Here is a 21,879-nt window from a genome sequence, read left to right as displayed (position 1 = left end):
ATGAACAAGTGCAGATCAAGCAGACCCGGCTTTTCGATGTTTCTGCTGACATGTATGATGAACAAGTGCAGATCAAGCTTTTCGATACCTTCCTAGGCTCCATCAATTTGGCAGCCTCAGCCTTTCAGAGACTATCGCCTCCATCAATTGCTATTTACTAGCAATAGGTTCTGGTAAATGTAAAACTCACCAAGATATTGCTTTGCTGATGATGATGATAACATCAACTCAAGCATATTTACAAGCCAAGTTCCTCAGCAGATCAGTTTAGTTGGAGATGAACTTGTTCTCCTCTAAATAGTAGAAGTAGAAGCATATTCAATGGATTCATGTATGCATTGTAAACAGCACATCTTTATTTGAGTGGTTTCGATAATTTGAAATCTTTATTTCTTCATTTTCTGGCTCTGGATTGAGCAACAATATATATACTAATCAAATTACATGGGGTATGTGTACCTATTTACACGCTTAACGTACTTATATATGAAAGTTGTACAGTCCCAGTGTATATCCATGGACCCTAATTATTGTATTGTTTCCATATGAGAAACGGGTCTGTCAACTGATCCCAGACAATTGCCAGAACTAAGACAGCAGCAATGCTAAGAGCAAGTCCTACCTTCTGACCTGAAGAAGGTGGACTAAAGCCAAGTTCTGATAGTTTCTTGTGTGATACTGCATAGTCTCTGAAGAATGCATCCTTATCCTGCCAATATACATATGATTCATCTTAATTTTGGAATATGCGGTATCATAAAATTATCAACTGCACATAGACACTTCAGCCAATTTACGTTTGCATATAGTTCGACATAGTGATGGAACTCAGGATCCTCCACTAGAGCCTTGTCTGTGGGAAGTTTCAGCAGTCCCTCTGACTCCCCTTTCAATAGTTCCCTGATCAAAGAATTCACATTTCCAGACATTACATATTGATTATTGCATATACAAGTAGGTGACTTTTCTATGAATGTCTTACACAAAGTATGAGTTGTCAAACTTCGCAGGCTCCTTTGTCCAGGTTCCATCAAAGCCTGATCTCTCCTGATGTGCCCTTCCCTACAGGACCATAAGAAGAGATAAATTTCTATATATGTTGATCAGTGCAGTGAAGAATAAGATTGTCTGCTTCGGATTGCGAAAGTTACCAATGTGTGGCCTCCTGATAGCGCCACAATGTCCTGGTCAGACAGTCCCATACGGTAGAAGGTATCCCTTAAATGTGATGCACCTATGAACAAAGTGAAACTTAATGCAGTTAGAAACCTTTTTTAACACATGAAATTGTACGAACACAGTTGATGGCATACCGAGTTTGGCATCTGGAAGGCGCCCTTCTGGTGGTGACTGCTTTGAGTCCTAAATTGAGAGATAAAGAAAGGTATTGAAGAAAAACAACTTAGGTATCGGTCACACGAAACTCTTTTCGATTGCATACCTTTCTACCCGGAACAAAGTCAATAGGTGGACCTCCAGTGACCTCTATTGCAACAACCCCAGCAAGCTAGAAACCAACCTTTAAAGTAAGTGAAATTGTGGGTTTGATTAACATTAGCTACTAAACACATCAAACACTAGAAAGTATTATACCTGGTAGAGGTCAGCATATGTAATTTTTGGGTGCTTGGCCTTCACTTCTTCTGAAAATCAAACCACAATCAAGAACACAGAGAATCCCAACTGAAATTTGAACAAGAAAGGCTTACCACATAAGTCAACCGCGATTTTCAATCCATTATTTGCGCTATGTTTTAACTCTTCGTCATTCCTGATTGAGCCATTAGGCCCTCCAGTTTTTGTTCCAGCATCATATGTTCCAGCATCATGCCACCTATAAGAATATTGTTCATAAATGTGACTTCTGATTGATTAATGAGGACCCTCAATCATGAAAACTAATCACCATATCCATAATATTGAAATTTTGATTCAAAAAGTACCATCTTTACAGTCTAAGAAGGGGCAGAATCAGGTAGGCTAAAGAGTTAAGCTAACAATAGGAAATTAGGAATACAAGACATCGAAGAACAAGTTTAGTGGAACAACCAAGTGAAGGAAAGAGGTAGAGGGGATAATTACGCTAAACGAAGCATGATAGGAGCGCAGTTCTTGCTGTAGATAAGAGCACGAAGGTCTTGGCGAGCCCTCTGAATTTCCTGGAGGTAGAGTTGCTTTTCCTTTACAGACCGTAATGCCGCCATGAGAACTGGTATGCAGCCTTACTGAAATTGCAGTGCTTGTTAATAAGAGGTTTTGTTGCAGTTCATTTTATATGGAGGATTAAGAAGAATCGGAATAAAGGAAGATTGGCAGGAGGGTTTTGCAGAGAACAAGAAAAGCATTGGTTCCCTTTTTGAATAAGCAGGAAGGTTTCTTCCCCCTTCTTTCAATTGTGCTCTTTAAATTTCTCTGTCAAGTTATTAAAAGGCAAGCATTGTAGTCATAAATACCAGCAACACGTCCTTTATAAGCTGAATCGAGAATTTTAGAACTTATTACAGCAAAAGTGCAAGGTTCCACTGAGAATAAGTACTATTCTTCTCTGAATGGAACAAGAAATATAATTCACTGGTTTCTTATGATATGCTAGAAAGAAGACACTTTCACTTGACTCTTTTATGAACTTCGTATAAGTAACCCAGAATCACCACCGCAGCTGCAACTGCAACTCCCACAGCACTTTGTGCCACTACGACACTGGTGTTTACAGCTTCCTTGAGACTAGATGGAGGTGGAGTGAAGCCTAGCTCTGATAGTTTCTTCTGTGATGCTGCATAGTCTCTGAAAAATGCATCCTCATCCTACAAAGTAATCGGGGGGAAAAGGTAAACATTATGCTCCACAATAACATTTCACCCAAGTTTCCAGAAGTACCCAGGTCGAATTACCTTTGCATAAAGTTCAACGTAGGGGCGGAACGCAGGATCATCCAATAAAGCCTTGTCTGTGGGTAGTTTCAACAGCCCCTCTGATTCTCCTTTCAGTAGCTCCCTGACAATTTCGTATAGTTAAACCAGTAGTTAGAACTTGGAACTTATCGGCGCAAAACCAGATTAAAAGAAAAGGGTGTCCAGATGATCCCACTGAAATTTGTTAATACTATATTTGTTCCTATCAAATAAAATGTTCAACAAATCAGTGATTCTCTTACACAAAGTATGAATTGTCAAACTTAAGAGGCTCTTTTGTCCAAGGGCCATCAAAGCCTGACCTTTCTGGATGTGCTCTACCCTACAGAACCAAAGAACAATAAGTTCTATGTACTATAATTAGCAAAAGTGTGACACAAAGTGATGGAACCATGTAAAAAGCTATAGATATACCAATGTATGGGCTCCAGACAGTGCCACAATGTCCTTATCAGACAGACCCATGCGGTAAAAGATGTCCTTCAAATGTGGTGCACCTGCACCAAAATTGAAGAGCCGAAGCATTCAGTACTATTAAGCAAAAGCACAATCATGATAATCTTCATCTCAGTACATAGGCATCATCCATATACCTTTTTTGGCATCCGGAAGCCTTCCTTCTTCAGGAGATTCCAATGAATCCTGTTTAAAATTATAAAAATTAAGTTCATTAAAAACTAAAAACAACACCCAACAATTTAGATTGTTTTTGACAACAGCCATTAAGGCATGATCAGTAACATACCTTCCTACCGGGAACAAACTCAATAGTAGGGCCTCCGGTGACCTCGACTGCAACAACCCCAGCAAGCTAAGGTCATAAAACAAAAAAGTTGTTAAGTTTTACAGATCAAACACAGAAAAATTCATCAAATTAAAGACCTCGACACTGTAATAGAGTAAACCGAGATTTGCAGTGTTTTTTCTCTCACTGCTATGCTAAACATGAAGTACAGAATAAAGCCAAAGATTAACAATTGTATAGAGGAGAGATACACAATAACAATAGTCACCTGGTAAAGGTCAGCATATGTGATTTTCGGATGTTTGGCTTTCACTTCCTCTACATATCAAAATAGAATCACACCAAAATTAGCGATGATAAACAAGAATCAATACTATCCTTGTAGATCAAACATTAGTGTAACTTAGAATCAGAGAAACTTACTAAAAGTAAAAAAAAAACCTCACCACAAAAATTAACAGCAATTTTCAAACCACTATTAGCTCCATGGCCCAACTCATGCTCATTCCTGATGGAGCCAGTCGCCCCTCCAGTCTTCGTTTCAGCGTTGTAAGTTCCAGCATCGTGCCACCTGCAACAATCAAAGTCCAAGAATTGCAGAAATTCCAAGCATTTTGGTCAACTCTGAGCTTCACTCAGTCAACGAACGAAAGCAAGAAACGAAATTGAATGAGGGAAATGAGAATTTACGCCAGACGAAGCATGATGGGAGCGCAGTTGCGGTTGGAGATGAGAGCGCGGAGGTCCCGACGAGCCTTCTCGATTTCTTTCAGGTACCGCGCGTCTACGACTGGTTCCGCCATGGCAGCGCGTACGTTCCACGCGCTTGGTTCTGGCTCGGCTTGCTTAGCTCTGTGGATAGCGGGAGAGGGAATGGCAAGCTTTGAGCGTTTTTGGTTATTTATTTATTTTCGTTGTTTTTAAGTAATTAAAGGGAGGTGGTAGAGGGGCGTCATCAGTGCGCGTGAGATGGAGGCGCCGGAAAGAGGACGGATAGAGTGAATAATCGGGAGGTGTTAGTGGAGCGTGAGGCTGGGTGGTTTGATAGTGCGCGTGGGTTTAAACCTCCTCATCTTTCTTGGAGTTCGCACCTTCTGGAACGAATTAACGAACCGATGCGTCATCCGGAGTCCGAGGAAGGACTTTGTCGTTAAGTTGGGCCTTGGGCCTTGAGCCTTTACTTGGGCCATTGGCCCAAAACGACAATGAAGAACAAGAACAATCTGCAAAACTGTCGAAGATCAATCAATTTTTGACTAAATTTCTAACGGAGCAAGTGACCCTAAATGCCTTTGGGAGAAACTAAAGTAAGAATTTGTGTTTAGACATTTAGTCTACAAGCTCATCTAGTCTTCATATAATCAGCTCCAGGCCTAATGTTTATCGCCATTGTGTTCAGCGAACAAGAACTGAAAGATCAAAGCAAGAGCAGTAGGCTAGGTCACCTTGAAGAACAGAAAAATTAATGCTTCAGTTTCATTTGGTCAAACGCATTATTCTTCGACCTCATTCATAGTTTGATACTTCAATAGTTCAATTATTTGTGCAGTAATTAAGATTTATAAGTAGACTAGTAGATTGATTTATTCATGTGTGGTCCGCTGGTAGGACTCTAGTAGATTGAGTAGGTCTCATGACTTCTTTAAAAACAAGTCCATCTTCTATGTACTTCGGAAGCTGATGTACTGGAATCTTAAAGCACACTGTAAGAAGAATCAAGTTCTACACATCCACAAAATCATCAAATCCCTCGCAAAACCATTCTTAATTTAGGCCCCCAATCTTAATCAAACATCAAACCAATGAACAGTGTAAGATGGGTTTGAGTAAGTTTTCTTTTTTTAGTACGGGCTCATGAACTTGATATGAGGGAGGAGGACATGCAATGGTCGGGTTTCTTGTGTTTCTCTTTCTCTAGATGATTTTGTTTCTTGGGTCTTTCTTTGGTCAGATTGTTTTAGGTTGATTTTGTTTTCTGGATATTGCGAAGATCTTGGGGATTTGAAAATTCAGAGAGAGCACTGCCAAGATTGAAAATTTGGGATTTAGGAAAAGATTTGGGTTTTGCTTGCTTAATGTGAAGGCGATGAGGACTGAAATTTTGAAATTTATTCACTGAAGAACAGAAGACAAAGCAAAATATTGCAGAGGATTCTGGTCTCTGGGTAATGTAGAGGAGAACAGAGAGGAGAAATCTGGATTGTGGGGGAGGGCAATGTAGGAAAGTGATAAGTTATTTTTAACCTTTATTATTGTTTAATATAAAGAGACAAAATGAGAAAAGAAAGCAAACACGTGGCGGACTCGGATTGAGGTGTGGCTGACCCAACCGCACCCTGCGGTTGAGCCTAGCATTACCCTTTCTGGTAAAGTAGTAATATTTGCTGCATAAACCTTGGTAACTTTTTCTTTTCTGGGTAAAAGAATTATGCAATAACATATGCATGAAGAGGCCCATGAAGCATGTGGTGACAGAACAACAAAGTAGAGGTTGTAATATAAAAATGAAAGATCAAAAGGGGACGTTGCTGCCATTTTTAAACCCAGAAATGCTCTGTTCACTGTTCTCCAGAAGAACCAAGGAGATAGAAAACAAGATTTAACGCCCCAAATGATACCCTTCTGCCATGCCATCTGATCCCGAATCAAACAAAACTTTTGTTTAGATCATATGGTATTAGAATATACTGGGAGGAATAATGCTGTCCTTCGTAATTAATTAGTACTAATCTAGCTCTTATTTTAATGGTTGTTTTTGAGCTATTCTATGATTTTCTTGATCCTCGAAGATAAATTAACTTGGGAAACAAGTACAATCTGACTAGACCATTTTTGACTGTGGTTTCAAAGGGTTTAGGATCCCCAAGGTAAAATTGCTATTTTAACTAATTTTACTGTTTCATTCAAAATAATTGACCTAAATAGCAATAATAGGAAGAGGATACTTTTTCACGTTATGCTCAGAATTTAATTTTACACAATACTCCAACGGACATTATTGGACCAGGAAATTTCATTAATTCTTGAGGGGCCAATATTTCAAAAAATCAAAATGTCGTTAAAAGTGTTGGAAATATGAACAATAGCTCGAAATTAATCAAATGCTTCATAAGCAAAGCAAATAATTTATTGATGCAGCTTCAATCGATTACTGCTTAGGCAACGAACCCAGAATATATGTTTGAATGTTTTTTTTTTTTTTTTTAGGGTTAATAACATACTTTAACTACTTCTGTTTTTAGGAATACTTTTGATCATCTTCTAACCTTCGAAGTTTAATTATTTTTCATTGCAAAGTTGTACAAGTTAACCATCAATTGAATTGGTGTAATGCTTTTGATAAATTTGATTTTGTCAAAACTCTAAACTAGTACCACATAATTTATTTTGATTATTAGTGTTGTTAGAAGAGTCATTTAGTATGTTATGACCGCTAAGTATTCTCGAAGAAATATTAATAAAATTGATAAAAAAGAATGAGCATTACAATATTTCACACTATGAATCATAAAATTTCATTTTAAGTTCAACACATAAAGTGAAAATAATGAAAATTGAACTCTCACCATATGTGAATAATGAACTTATCTAACCACAATAAAATTTTATATACTATATCATTGATTTTATCATGTTTAAAGTGTACATAGTGATCCAAAACCTAACCGATAAACTGATAAGATCGAAAAATCTCCACCGTTTTATACAACCAAGTTCTCTTAATTTTGCCATGGCAAATTGGCAATGGAGGCGCAAACATATCTTCTTGCAACTTGTACGAAAGTTTCTTATCAAGAAATTTCCATTTTTCGTTGAACCAAAATAAAGATAAACGGTCGAACTGTACTTCTGGATACTGACAGACATTTCTGAGTCACTGACTCACAAACAAGTCCGTGCTGTAAATCCAAACACAAGGTCAGGGTACTTTGGTCATCCAAAATTCAAATATACAATGCACACTAGCTCTCTGCCCAAGGCCTATTGTCTCTGGAACACCTCAACCCCCCTATGACCCTCTCCTTTCTTCCTCCACCACATCCTAGATAATTCCCAAATCTCCAGAGAGAGAGAGAGAGTCTTAGATCAAAACAAACTGGGTTTCAGATCAAAAAACTGGGCAAATGTAGTTTTTCCTAACCCAGAAAAAAGTCTGCATCAGCTACAACGTTGCAACTGAGTATAACAGTTTTGATTTTTCTGGAGGTAAGAGTTTCTGTCTCTGTCTCTGCCTCTGTCTGGAAAGAAAGAGATTTTCAGAGCCTAAACAATCGTACTTTTACCTGAAAAATGTGTCACAGATTGACTACCTTTGACCCGCCATTAATGAGTGTATCCAAGCTTCATCACTAGCTCAAAAGCCCCACTCTTTTTTCTTTTTTGGTGTTCTTGCTCAAAACCCTGTTCCTCTTCCTTTCCTTTTTTTTTTTTGTTTTTTTTGTTTTAAACTGTTGAATCAAGTGAAAGATGGGTTGTTGTTACTCGAGAATCGAGAGACAAGAAATGGTGTCGAGATGTAAATCGAGAAAGAGGTACATGAAGCAGTTGGTCAAGGCAAGACAAGCTTGGTCGGCTTCACACTCCATGTACCTACGATCTCTCCGAAGCACAGGTGCTGCTTTGCTCCAATTTTCAAATGCCGAAACTACTCTCCACCACCAGCACCAGCACCACCCCAACCACCCAACCCAACACCAGTCCCACCACCTCAACAACCACACCCACCACTCGCCGCCGCCGCCTCAAACCCCACAGACTCCGCTTCAACCGCCTCCGCCTCCTCCGCGGAGCCCAAGCTCCGAGACCACGTGGACCTCCACAGCCTCCACCGCCCTGCCGCCTCCTCCGCCGCCGCCGCCGTCGTCCACGTGGGATTTCTGGGACCCTTTTGTGCCGGCTTCGTCTCGGTCGGTGACCGAGGAGGAATGGGAGGCTACGACCACCGCGTCGGAGGCGGTGGTTACGACTGTCACCGGGGCGGCGAGCACCGTGGCGCCGCCTTCGGTTGTTAGTGGGTTTTCGAAGGACAGTGAGGCTAGCTCGATGGCAATGGTGGTGTCCAGGAATGCTAAGGATCTGGTGGAGATCATTAAGGAGCTTGATGAGTATTTTCTTAAAGCTGCCGATGCCGGTGGCCATCTCTCGTTTCTCTTGGAAGTTCCCACTCCTGGATTTTCTTCTCAGATTAAAGGAGGTAAGTGTTAGTTTTTGAAATTTTCACGTTTTGTTTAGCTCTGTTTGTTGCTGAGAAAATTGAGAGAAAATAATAATAATTTTGGTGTTTTTTCCTGCAGGTAAAGTATATAACCATGGTTGTAATTTGAATACTCCATCTACATGGACATGGGGTTCGAGTCCTAAACTCAATGGTTTCGGGAAAATGGGTTGCGACGAAATGGTGTTAAGTCATTTAGGCAGCGAAATTGGGACTGATGGTGTGGTACATAGCAGCCATTGTTCTACTGTGGAGAGGCTCTATGCTTGGGAAAAGAAACTATTCCAGGAGGTCAAGGTAAACTTTTTATTCATTTTTACTTTGATGATTTCAGACTTATTCAATGTGATCATGTAAAATCCATGAGATTTTTATGTTTGTTTTCCTTGGGTGCTTTTCAGGAGGCAGAGACAATAAAGACAGAGCATGAGAAGAGGGTGTCAACATTGAAGAAGTTAGAGATGAAGAGGGCAGCAGACTATGTGAAGACTGAGAAGTCCAAGAAAGAGGTGGAAAAGTTGGAGTCACAAATGATGGTTTCTTCTCAGGCCATTGAGACAACTTCTGCTGAGATCATCAAGATAAGGGACACAGAGTTGTACCCTCAACTACTTGAGCTTGTCAAAGGGTTAGTCTTCATTTCAATTCTGCCTAATTTTTGCTCCTTATGTCATCTGTGCTCCAATTAATTGCCAGAAGGTTTAAAATTTCTGGCTCAGCAGAGTTTAAGTCAACTCTGATATATTGGGTCAGAATGTAAAGTGTTGAACATTTACTTTTGACTGCTTTTATGGTTGTTTTATGCCCCTGTTTTTTGCTTTTGTTTTATGGATGTACTACTGTGAAAGACAATAAGACAATTTTTCTGGGCATGAATGTACTATGTTTTTCAGAGAAGGGCCGCAAACCCATAGAAAACTTGTGACAAATTATAATGTGCTATCTTTCTACTGTAGTTTTTATTTCTTTCTTTTTTTTTGGATAAGTTCTGTTGTTACTGTGTTTATCCTATTAACTTATAACAGATTTAGGGTCACTACATCCAAAGCTTTGTAGTGAGACTTAATTCTGTATGAGGTAGCTGATCCTACTAGACTTAGACTTACTAGTGAGCTTTACATTTCGTGCATGTCAATTTAATGAGCTTTTTGACTTGTACCCTTCTCAATGTCAATTTCAATTAGATGGGTTCAAGTCCAATACTCGAGGATTTTGGGGTGTGAAGTCCATAAACTGGACAATTTAAGGTCATTTTGTTTACATTTGAAATATTTGACTATTTTGCTTGCTCTTTTGTAGATTGATGTGTATGTGGAGAAGCATGTATGAGTGCCACCAAGTCCAGAAGCATATAGTTCAGCAACTCAAATACCTTAACACCATACCATCTACTGAGCCCACGTCTGAGATTCACAGGCAATCAACTCTCCAGCTCGAGGTTCATGTCCAGCAATGGCACCAGTCCTTTTGCAACCTGGTCAGGGCTCAATGTGACTATATCCAGTCCCTTACAGGATGGCTCCGGCTTAGCCTCTTCCAGTTTAGGAGAAATCCTTTACCAAAAACAAGTCAAGAATCAAGAATTTACACGTTCTGTGAAGAATGGCACCATGCAGTTGATCGGATCCCAGACAAAGTAGCATCTGAAGGAATCAAGAGCTTTTTAACTGTAGTGCATGCCATTGTAGTTCAACAAGCCGAAGAAAACAAGCAAAAAAAGAAGTCAGAATCTGCGTTTAAAGAGCTCGAGAGGAAGTCAAGTCAACTTAGGTCACTTGAGTCCAAACATGGCCCTTTCTCAATGCTAGATTCCTCTAGCTCTACTGCAAAGAACCCAGTCGCTGATAAGCGAGCAAAGGTGGAGAACTCGAGAGTAAAAGCAGAAGAGGAGAAGAACAAGCATGAAAAGTTTGTGAGCGTGACAAGATCCATGACCATAAATAACTTGCAGATGGGGTTTCCACATGTGTTTGAGTCGATGGTAGGCTTTTCAAGTGTGTGTATGCAGGCGTTCGAGTCATTATATAACCAAGCCAAAAGCGTTGATCAGGAGCTGGATGTTAAGAGGCTACTAAATTAAGGAGAAAGATGTGGGATTGGAGAGAATGACAGCACTCTAATCAGTTTTTGTGTATAGATCCCCATGGATTCCCTAAACTTAACACAATGTAGGCAGATTAGGAAACAATGAAAATGCGTGACTTTGGCTGTTTGGGGGTATGACAAAGAAGTGTTCGAATATTCGGAATAGGGTAAGGAGAATCTTTAGTTTTCGACTTTCAACAGCCTTGTGTTTTTATGTAAGAGTAATAGGTTTTGAATGCTCTTCCTTTTCTCTTTTTTCTTGTGGGTTGACTGTAGTTTTTATCTAATTATTTCTAATGAAGGGTTAAGGTCTTAGAGGTTTACTACTAAATTGTTTGTTTGAAAGTGCTTGTTATTGACGGGTCTGTTGCCGTTGCTGCAACCGCAGTGATGCTCGAACGAGAAATTCTTCTGTACAATCTCATCACTATCAAAGTTAGAGTTTTTTCAGATTTCTTGGGCGTAATTCTTTACAGTTGCGACCATTGGTCTTGGTGGGGAAGATCGGAGAACTTGGAAGGTGGAATTGAAACAGCAGTCCGTTACTGCAGCACTTACGGATGTGTTGCTGAAGAAGATGAGAAATAGAGCACAAAGTACGATGCTTTATGGAGTGGTTCATGCAAAATTGAAGTCATGAGAAATAATTTTGGAGTTGAAAAGTTTGCCGCGTCAAGTATTTCATAGTCTAACAATCGGTCATCAATATATATATATATTGGAGTTGAAAAGTTTGCCGCGTCAAGTATTTCTTAGTCTAACAATCGGTCATCAATATATACACACACACGCAGCCGTTCGAGAGCGGACGTCCGCAATCCAGAAAAAGTGCGGATGTCCCTCCTCCGGCGTCGGGAAGGTGGCGATCGCTGCGCTGCGGGTGCCGGACGCACCCTTTGGACATCTCGGACGACCTAGATCAAGCGGTGAAGGCGAAGGTGATCGGAAACTCAGCGGTGTGTGGCGAGCTCTCTGGAAACCATGGAAGCCCATCGAGCTCGACTTCAAACCCTTCGCCGACGAGTCCAGCCGCTTCTGAACTGCTCCACGTTGTGGCTTGGTTCCGTCCGGCAACAGAAACGCCGCCGTCGCTGCCCGATCGAGGCCGGAGGAGCGACGTCCGCACTTTTTCTGGGTTGCGGACGTCCGCTTCAGAACCCGCCCCTATATATATATATATATATATTATTATTATTCTTTTTTGGATTGATACATTTATCATCCCACTAAAACTAAGAAATCAGATTCGTAATCTGGTTTGTTTTCTCATTCTCATGTAAACTCTTTTCGTGATATTTTGGTCATAATTTTTGGAGGGCCAAATAATGGGATGACTAGTAACATAACTTTAGCATGATGACTACTGTATTTGAAGTAACAATAGAAGAGATATGATGAAATTTATCAATATGATTAAGCCTATATTCAATAAATCAAACGACGTCACTGCGTCAAGCTAGAGAGATTCGAAAATCCCTCATAATACAAATCGAAGAATAGATTAAGTCTGCACAAAGCAGAGGTGCCTAAACTAAAAAGTTTAGACACATTACAAACTGCACAAAGCAGCCAAATTATTACTAGCCAACAAAACGAAAAGCCTAAAGGAACTACCGAAAAGAAAAGCAAAACAAAATAAACTTTCCTAACCCTACCCAGTCTAAAAAATGAACCACTGTCTTGAGCATCTTGATGCCTAAGACCTCTAATGGTGTACATCGCAACAAATCAACACAACCACAATACCAGACCGACATAGGATTAAGAAAGGAACATGCCTCCTCCCAAAGACCCCACCTAACCCATAACTGAAAGAGAAGAAAAGGAGAGAGACGGGCTAACCCATCTAGCCCACAAAGATGCAACCCAGACAGATTGGAGGCCCATTAGCCCAGAACCCATCTCCTCCCTCTCTTCATTTCAGATCGAGTAGACCGGAGCCGCCGGAAGGACGCGCTCCATCAATCCTCTGGCGGGCGGGGGCGCTCCTCCACCATAGCCTTGGACTGCGGGAGAAACTCTGGGACCTCGGCCTAGAAGCGAATCAGACTGCCGCACAGCAAAACCTAGGGTCGCCGCCCTCCTACCACAAACTCCATAGAGCCTCGCAGGGAGTTACCGCTCGACCAGGCCGCCGCGTTGCCCTAATCCGGGTACCACTACCGCCCTCGATCTCAACAACCGCTGCTGCTGACTCTGTGGATCACCTTCGTCGCAAAATTCGACACGAAACCCGGACAATCGAGATCCAAACGAGACTTCCGACCCGCGCCGCCGCCTTACCGTTGTCGCACACCACCTTAAGAGCGAGCCGCAGCCTTGCCTGGTCAGGGGAGCTAAGCTACACCTCCGCCAACAACATGAAACCCTAGGTTTCACTTCTGAGGTCGCTCCAAGAAACTCGGAGGCCTCCGTTTGTAATATTTTTACGGCTACAAGCCTATATTCAAACTTGAGCAACAAGTTTGCTACTATATGGAGTTGAAATATTAATGGGAGAAACTAATGGCCAAACCAATTAGCTAGAAAATAAAATTTTACTATCAGTTACACCACTAATCAAGTTTTGATTAGGTTGTGTGACATAGTTGTACTTCATTAGCTTCACAAACGAGAAGTTTTGTGTTCATTTGTTCTATATGCAATCTAATTGGTTTAAGGGTGCGTCTACTGCCACCCTATCATTTTCTTAGTTCACCCTAAAAACATTTGAATTATTAAAAGACTATATTACCTAAGTGTAAAATGACTACTAAATACATTAATTTTCTAAAATACAAATTTCTAAGAAAAAATAAATAAATGACCAATGATTTAAATAGAAAGACTACTTAATTTCTCATTGGATAACATTAATCTTCCACTTCTTCACCTAAATTTGAATTTATTATGCTTTTTTTTTGTTACCTCCTCACATCATGAATTCGTTATTCAATTCACAAAATTACTAGTGTTAACTACATCAAAATTTTTGCAATACCCTTTGTGAACACCGAAAGTAAAAATTTAAAACACAAAAGAAAAATCTCAATCTCTTCTTCATTGCTCATAGTTGTTTAACTTTAATATACTTTCGTTTTTTTATTTGTATAAATTAATTGAGAGATTTTCGTTAAAAAAAAAAATCTCTTTTAATTGGGTATATCATATAATGAAATTCTTGGAAAGAGAAATGGGTTACATAAGTAAATTTAATAATTGAAATTAAAATGTAGGGTGTAATGAGCAAGTAGGGTGAACAAAGAAAATGGTAGGGCCAGCTGCACCCTTGGTTTAATTTTCTTTTCTTAGCATTACTTGTACGCACAATATTTTGTCCATTTACCCTAATTTTAGGGATTTTTTTTTCACTTACTCCATTAAGTTTTTTTAATTCCCTCTTACACATGAAGACTTTAATAAGGTTTTCCTTAATACCCAATTATGTTTTTTTTTTTAAAGACTATTTTACCTCACCCCTTTGCTATATATATATATATATATATATATATATATATATATATATATATATATATATATATATATATATAGAGAGAGAGAGAGAGAGAGAGAGAGAGGAAAAATGGAAGAGAGAGAAGCCATAGGAGACTTCCCCGGAGTCCGGTCACCAGCCGCCACCTACCGGACTTCTCTGAAAACCTCGCCGGATGTCCCTAAAGAGGTTGTCAGAGATCTTATAGGTCGTCAGAAATGTTTACTGCCCCTAAATAGACCTCTATTGTCCCCTAATAGACCTCTATTGCCCCCCAATAGACCTCTATTGGGGAGCAAATGAGGTTTATGAAACCTTGCCGGAAGTCTCCAAAGAGGTTGTCAGAGATCTCATATGGGGCCGGAGAGGCTTATTGCCCACCAATAGACGTCTATTGCCTCACAATAGAACTTTCAGTTGCCGGAATGGGAACTAATCTCCCTAAAATTAGACAAATAAAACTTTGATTAAGGAAAAAAAAGAGGAGATTACATCAATTCAAAACATTTATTGCCCCCAATAGACCTTTATTACGAGATAATAAAACTTTTTTTTTTCTTTTCTTCTGGGACTTCTGCCCACAGCTTACCACAAAAAAAAAAAAAAAAAGGAGTCAGCGACTAGAATTTTGACCAAGATAAGCACAGAGAAGAAGAAGAGTACTGCTCCAGCAACCGTCCCCGGTAATCCGACGCTCGATGCATGGGGGAGATGATGGAGAAGCTTGTTCTGTATGGATCACATAAGTGTCCACATGAATATTCTTGGCGTGACTAGGATCATATTCTTCATGCCAAGACGCCCGACGGTGATGTTGCCGGACCTGATCGGAGTCCGGAACCCGATAGTTGCTGACGTGGGTATCATCATAGAATCGCCACCGGTCATATCTAGCGACCCATTTGGAGTCCTATCGTAGATCCGGGTACTAGCTGCTACTTCTCATGGAGCCTACTCTATTAACAACACGATCATTGTACACCGTCGGATCTGAATACTCGTACCACTGACGCGGCGTGGATGGGATTGATTTGACCACCTCTTGCGGCTGAGCAGCAGCAGTAGCTGAAACGCCGGTGCGATCGCCATCGTCATCGTTGCCGGCAGTGTTTCTGCTGAGAAAGCCGCAGACAATAGCGAAGAGGACAAGGACCAAGTTTAGATGGATGAGAGCGGTGGCTCCGGTAAGATGGATGAGAGAGAGAGAAAGAGAGAGGATAAGCTTACCGGAGATTTTCGACGACTGGCAACGAGCTCAGTGTGGGATAAGAGAGAGATTGATGTTGAGTGGCAGTGGTTGTAATTCTTCAATTTAGTTAAGGGCAAAATGGTCATTTGACGTTAAATTGTGAATGTGAGAACAAAAATTTGTTGCTGGGGTAAGTAGGATAATTTTTGCTTATTTTGGTGCTTTGGGTCCTTGACCCTTCTTTATTAGTAAAACGTACCAAGTCTGTTCAACTATTCATATGATTATCTTTTCTTAACTAAGTAAATCTTATTTTTGCTTGACAAACTGTACACAATCTGCTCTCAACTCTTGATATTTAACTTTGTAAATCTAATTTTTCTGAATGAGGATTTGATTAGTTATGAATTTTGTCAAAACTTGAGTCCATTGCCTATTTTTGGAGCTTGATACATTCTTTCGACTATTTTGAATGATTTGATTGTGGGAGAAGGTCGACAAATTACCAAAGACAAATTTGTGATTACTGGTTTCGACTATTCATCTATCCTTGACACTAAATTATAGTAGACCCTAACTAGAGTCTAAGATATGAGGGAACCAAAGCCAAGCTTTGATAATCAGAGTACTGTTGGAAAAATTAAATTCACGATAGCTAATGTGAACCTAGCTCCTTGCAAACTTCTCTCCTGATTGATATAGGCAAGTTTTCTGGCAATAGCATATTTATATGAACTTATTCGATTTTACAGCACATATATTAGGGTTTTACAGCACATATATGGACTCATATATACTAGGGTTTATGCTAATTTATATGAACTTATTCGATTTTACAGCACATATATACCAGCCTCCACATCTCTTGCCACACAAGCATGGGCGCCACCTTCACCGCAGCCCCAATGCCCGACCCGAATCCGAACGCCGCCTCAGTCTCCTGTTGGAGCAACATGGTGAAAAAGCAGCCGGGGCTAAATCCCCAAAACTCCGACTCCTCAATGGCCACCAGCAAAGTATTCGTCGAAAGCTGCAAGTCCTCTAAGGGCATAGCCGTGGCCGTCGTAGAGGCAAATGCTATAATTCAAGGCGGCGAGAGCCTCGGCCACTGTGCCGACAAGTTCGTCTCCGTCCCTGAAGTCATGGACGAGGTCCGTGACCCTATTTCCCGCCACCGCCTCGCCGTCGTTCCGTTCCAAGTCCAGACCATGGAACCCTCCCCTGAATCCCTCAATAAAGTTATTAAGTTTGCGAGGGCTACTGGGGATTTACGGATACTGTCAGATGTGGATGTTAAGCTCATTGCTGTGACTTATACATTGGAGGCTCAGATACATGGCACTGAGCACCTCAGGGACTGTCCTCCGCCTGTGCATGCTATCCACAATTCAAAGATTCTTCCGTTGAAAGATATAAACATGAATGTTATCCATGATTCTGAGAGCCCTTCTGTTCATTCTGAGAATCAGGAGGGTGGTGAGGGGAGCCATAGGAGATATTTTCCAAAGAAGAAAGAGATAATAAAGATTGAAGGGGAGATGGTTTCTGACGGAATTGATGCGTTCCAAGGACAAGTTGATGATAATGCCGGTGATTGGATGCCTGTCGTCAGTTCGAGTACACATAGAAGGTTTTTGAGGAGAAAAGGTAAACGTGAGTCTTATGAGGCATCGGCTGATAATGATTCTCAGCAAGATGCTGAGGAAAACACAAGTGGTGACCTACTTGTGGATCAAACATCGGCTTCTAAATTTTACAGACCTGTGGAGGGTGAGATGACAGAGGAGAAGAATTGTGATGAAGATCTTTCCTCAATCCTCGAGCAAACAAGGCATGATGAAGATTCAATTAGGGTTCTTCAAAAAGGGAAGGAGCAGAATGGGGTTGAGGATAATGATTTCAAAGCAGGGAAAAGCACTTCTGATAACGGTGTGAATTTTTCTGTTGAAGGATATGAGGTTGAAGTGATAAATTAAGGGCTGGATCACTTCGAGGTCTCAAGCGATAATGATGCTAGTTTTGATACATCAAATGTGAACGATGATAGTAGTGAGCAGAGCTGGACGCTGCGATCCTTGTCTGAGTCTAGTGTAGCTTATATAACAAGTGATTTTGCAATGCAAAATGTTATTCTGCAGATGGGTTTACGGTTGTTGGCACCTGGAGGAATGCAGATCCGCCAGCTGCACAGGTATTTGTTTGATACATATACCCCATTTTATTAACCTCTTTCACATTCTATTACTATCTGCGTTTATCAAGGACTAAACACTTTTGAAAAAGGAACATTCTGCTGCCTTTCTAATGTTCATGCTTCAAGGTTTTTTAAAACACCTGCACGTAAGATGATGTTTTATGATGATGATTTGCATATAAGTTGCTTAATTTGTATGAATTTATATATTCTCTGTCCTCTAGACTAAGGCCTCTAATATTTGTATCTTCTCATTAGTTAGGTCTAGAGCGCGCCTCACGCGCGGAGAAAGAAGAAACAGAGGAGTGCATCGAGCGATCTCTCCAGGCCGAACGCCGCCAGCTCCCCTGCCGCTGCGTTCCGGTCCGGGAGAGGATGATGGTTTGGGCTAGCAGCGTAGGTCAATGGCAACGGTTGGGTCCGGGGTTGGAGAATGGTGACTCGATTTCGGAGGGGGCTGATCGATCTAGATCTGGTCGTTTGGGATCGGGGACAAGGACAGACGTGCAGCAGCGCTGGGGTGGGGCTTGCCGGCGGCGAGTTATGGCGTCACTGCGGCAACTGGGATCTGGGCGGTGGCTGGGACTTCGATCTCATGGCAGAGACGAGCCTGGAGAGAGTCTGACTCGCTTTGGGTTGCCGTCTCGGGAGTCAGCCGGGTTTTGGGGTGGTCTTCGATGCGGCGCGGCAGTGAGGCGACGTAGGGATGCGGCACGGCGGCATGGTGGTGCAAGGAGGCAGCGTGGTGTCGGCAGAGCGCGATGGCAGCAAGTTCGGTGGGCTGCAGCGCTTGGTCCTTGGTTGGAGTGGTGGTTGGGCCGGGCTTTTGCTGTTGGGCCTTGCTGGTGGTCTTTAATTTCTAGTTATTTAGTTTCTAGTTGTTTTGTTATTGTTTTGATAATAAGTCTCTGCCTTGTTTCAGTAGGACGTGAAGGGTTTCACGCCGGTCTATGCACCTTGTGTGCCGTATTTGCTCTAGGTAGGCGGGGAATTCTTTGTTTGGTCAAATGGTCGCTGCCTCCTAGTGGCAGGATGAAACTAAGTGTCGTCGGGTTTATCCTCCGGGGGCAACATAGTAGGAAAGCTGTGCAATTGGTAATTATTCTACGTTGTAATCGGGTTACATATCGAGTTATCTTTCTGTTATGTCACTGCTATGTTAAAGCAAATGGAGTAGCCAGTAGAGCACTCTTTGCTAGTTGGTGCTTGTTAGAATACATGTCCTTTATAGAGATTCCTGATATTATTTCGGGATTTCCTCTTGATGCTTATTGTAATAAGGGGTTTAGGCTCTATGTCCCCCCCCCTTGTATTCGATAGTTTCATTAATCAAGGCTTGAGGGTAGCCGCACCAGCCCTTTATTCAAAAAAAAAAAAAAAAAGGCCTCTAATATTTGCTTGATGAAATAACTGTATCATAAGCTTCTGTGCTTATAGTTGATCTCTCATCTTTCCTAGGTGGATTTTGAAATGTCATGCTTGTAATACTGTGACTGCATGCTGAAATTGGGAGAATATTTTGTCCGAAGTGTGGAAATGGCGGTACCTTGAGCAAGGTAGCAGTTACAGTGGGTGAGAATGGGATTATTCTTGCCCGTAAGCCCCGGATCACGTTGCGTGGCACAAAAGTGAGTATTTCTTTCAGTTATTTTCAGAAACTGGTCACTACCTAAGTACTTATTGTTAGCTTATTCGTTCCTTTACTTTTTTTTTTTTTTATCGTATGTATAAGGTGATGATAAGAGTGGTTGTTATACTTGTTTTCTCTTCTAGTCGTTATTTTCATTTGTTTATTGCATACTGGATTTGGTTTCTTATTTGTATGCACATTCGGTACTGGGAGAACATAAGCATGCAATTTATTCACATAGTTGTGACTGAATGGGATGTGAGATTAACTTGACCTTATATATGAATAAGAAAACATAAGTCCATCAACAATCCTGAACCCGTCTCTTTTATGTCTGCATTGGCTGATGTGTGCTTGTACGCTTTGATGCTTAATTTACTTTTGTATTTCACTCGAAGCTTCGTCAAGAAACAATGTATGCATCTTGATGCTTGGCTGTTTGCAGTTTTCACTTCCTTTGCCACAAGGTGGAAGAAATGCCATTACCAAGTGAGGATCAGCTCCCACAAATGTACCTTCATCCAAAGACAAAAAAGAAAGCAAATAAGCCGGGAGATAACGACCTATTCACTTCCAGTGATTTCATCTTCCGCCACCATTCTGATAAAAAGGCTCCTTTGCAGCCTCCAATAAGGAAGGCATTAGCTGCTTTCAGTGGAAGAAGGAATCCCAATGACAATCATTATTCACATTCCAAGCATTAATAGTGTGTTTAACCGTCTTCTGTTTGTGTTAAAAAGACTAATATTTCGGTTTAAGAGATTGTTTTGGATCCAGTTTTGGTGTTTTGCCTTCTTAAAAAGTGCGATAATTATGTGCTCTATATTATAACTTAGGGTTTTTTGCACCAACAGTGTCTGGAGACTTGGGTGACTGATAATATGATACCCGAACTTACAAAGTTATCAAAGTAATACCCAGACTCAATTTTTCTTATCAACGTAGTACCCGCGGCCATTTTCCGTCAAGGAGCTGTTAACTTTACCACGTGTGACGCACGTGAGTCGCAAAATGAGGGCAAAAAGACTGATTTACCCTTTATTTGACATTTTACTTATTATTAATAATATATACCTATTTACTTTTTTTTTTTATCTTTTTTTTTTTTTTATCCTCTTCACCTCTCGTCTTCTTCCTCTGCACTCTCGCCCAGTCGCCCTCCCTTCAACTTCCTCTCTTCAACTTTTTCTTTTGATCTAACCAAGAGTTTTAGTGACGCACAAATGGATCAAACAAGTAAGACCATTTTCTTGCCTCCTCTCTTTCCCAATTTCTACTTTCAGCTCTTCAATTCTGACCCAAGACGAGTTGAAGAAAATCGCCGCCTACAAGGTCGTCGAGTCCGGCATGATCTTCGGTCTCGGCTCCGGCTCCACCGTCAAACACACCGTGGATCGCTTGGGCGAGCTTTTACAACCGGGAAAAGTTCACAACATCATCGAAATTTCCGAGAACACCCACCAACAAATCATCTCTCTTAGAATTTCATTATCCAACCTCGATGACTACCTGATCCTCGATCTCGCTATCGACGGTGCCGACGAAGTGGATCCCCACCTCAACCTAGTCAAAGGCCGCTGCGGGTTAGAAATTCGTGTTGGGTTCAAGAACATGAACGAATCAAGGATTGCTGAAATTTTCTTCTTTTGCTTTTTAGCCGGGTTCAAGAACATAAATATGATGAATTTCTGGGTTCAAGTGTTGCAATCTAGTTGTTTTCTTGTCCTTTGAATCTCGAATGTTTGTTTTTGTGTCTAATCTTGATGTTGGGGGTGTCTAGCCTTGATAATTTGGATGATAGCCTTGATAATTTGGATGATAGCCTTCAAAATCACACAATCGATACTCGAAGTAGTAGATCGAGCAGAGCGAAAATCACTGGGAAGTGGGGAGAACTTGCTAAAGCGTGACTTTAGCTTGGCTGGTTTGCGAGGGCGTTACCCTTGCTTGGCTGGTTCCGTAACCGTTGTGGTCGCGGTACTACAGTCGGCTCCCTAGGAGACTAGGACCGAAGCACGTTGACAGAGGGTTTGGTGGCACTGACAGTCGGCTCCTGAGGATTCTGGGACTGGAGTGTGGTCACCGGTAAGAGAAGGAGAGGGGTTGCTCTAGAGAGGCTTGGATAATCGTAGAGATTAGTTGATGAATTAAGTGTGTTGTTACTTGTCGTAGCCTCTATATATAGGCTACCAAGCCAAAGTGGTTGGCCTTAAACAAATCATGATGAAGCACTAATGGAATTATGGAGCACTAATGGAATCATGGAGCACTAATGGAATTATGGTAGGTTTAATGGAATTATGGTAGGTTTTCCAATTAAGCACTAATGGAATCATGATAGGTTTTCCAATGTTGGCCACCATGAAATGTAGTTGAATGCTTCCCCACGTGCATGCCATATTCCTTAATTGAATGGAGTATGAATATTCGCATGGGC

The 21,879-nt window shown here is 41.1% G+C and overlaps 3 protein-coding genes and 1 pseudogene across 3 annotated transcripts; 2 read left to right on the top strand and 2 right to left on the bottom strand.

Annotated features, from left to right (window-relative positions):
* Nucleotides 1-364: 364 nt before the first annotated feature.
* Nucleotides 365-2,342, bottom strand: LOC133716562 (L-ascorbate peroxidase 3-like). Its single transcript, XM_062143261.1, has 9 exons — nucleotides 2,083-2,342; nucleotides 1,710-1,834; nucleotides 1,594-1,643; nucleotides 1,442-1,507; nucleotides 1,314-1,362; nucleotides 1,152-1,234; nucleotides 983-1,062; nucleotides 798-900; nucleotides 365-709 (listed from the first exon to the last, which is right to left on the bottom strand). The coding sequence occupies exons 1-9, from the start codon at nucleotides 2,202-2,204 to the stop codon at nucleotides 524-526; spliced, it is 864 nt and encodes a 287-aa protein (XP_061999245.1). The 5' UTR covers nucleotides 2,205-2,342; the 3' UTR covers nucleotides 365-523.
* Nucleotides 2,343-2,437: 95 nt separating this feature from the next.
* Nucleotides 2,438-4,562, bottom strand: LOC133716555 (L-ascorbate peroxidase 3-like). Its single transcript, XM_062143254.1, has 9 exons — nucleotides 4,348-4,562; nucleotides 4,104-4,228; nucleotides 3,926-3,975; nucleotides 3,658-3,723; nucleotides 3,506-3,554; nucleotides 3,327-3,409; nucleotides 3,155-3,234; nucleotides 2,892-2,994; nucleotides 2,438-2,804 (listed from the first exon to the last, which is right to left on the bottom strand). The coding sequence occupies exons 1-9, from the start codon at nucleotides 4,458-4,460 to the stop codon at nucleotides 2,607-2,609; spliced, it is 867 nt and encodes a 288-aa protein (XP_061999238.1). The 5' UTR covers nucleotides 4,461-4,562; the 3' UTR covers nucleotides 2,438-2,606.
* A 3,071-nt stretch (nucleotides 4,563-7,633) lies between these two features.
* LOC133716530 (protein ALTERED PHOSPHATE STARVATION RESPONSE 1) lies at nucleotides 7,634-11,280 on the top strand. The gene is made up of 5 exons (XM_062143236.1): nucleotides 7,634-7,863; nucleotides 7,959-8,851; nucleotides 8,952-9,169; nucleotides 9,274-9,500; nucleotides 10,172-11,280. Exons 2-5 carry the CDS (start codon nucleotides 8,125-8,127, stop codon nucleotides 10,950-10,952), a joined length of 1,953 nt encoding a protein of 650 aa, XP_061999220.1. The 5' UTR covers nucleotides 7,634-7,863; nucleotides 7,959-8,124; the 3' UTR covers nucleotides 10,953-11,280.
* Nucleotides 11,281-16,496: 5,216 nt separating this feature from the next.
* Nucleotides 16,497-20,266, top strand: LOC133740254 (RNA-binding NOB1-like protein; annotated as a pseudogene).
* The last annotated feature ends 1,613 nt before the right edge of the window (nucleotides 20,267-21,879 follow it).

This window comes from Rosa rugosa, chromosome 1 (assembly GCF_958449725.1).
Source record: "Rosa rugosa chromosome 1, drRosRugo1.1, whole genome shotgun sequence".
Taxonomy (NCBI): Eukaryota; Viridiplantae; Streptophyta; class Magnoliopsida; order Rosales; family Rosaceae; genus Rosa; species Rosa rugosa.
The sequence above is the reverse complement of the archived record's forward strand: the minus strand, read 5'-3'. Positions and strand labels throughout refer to the sequence as shown.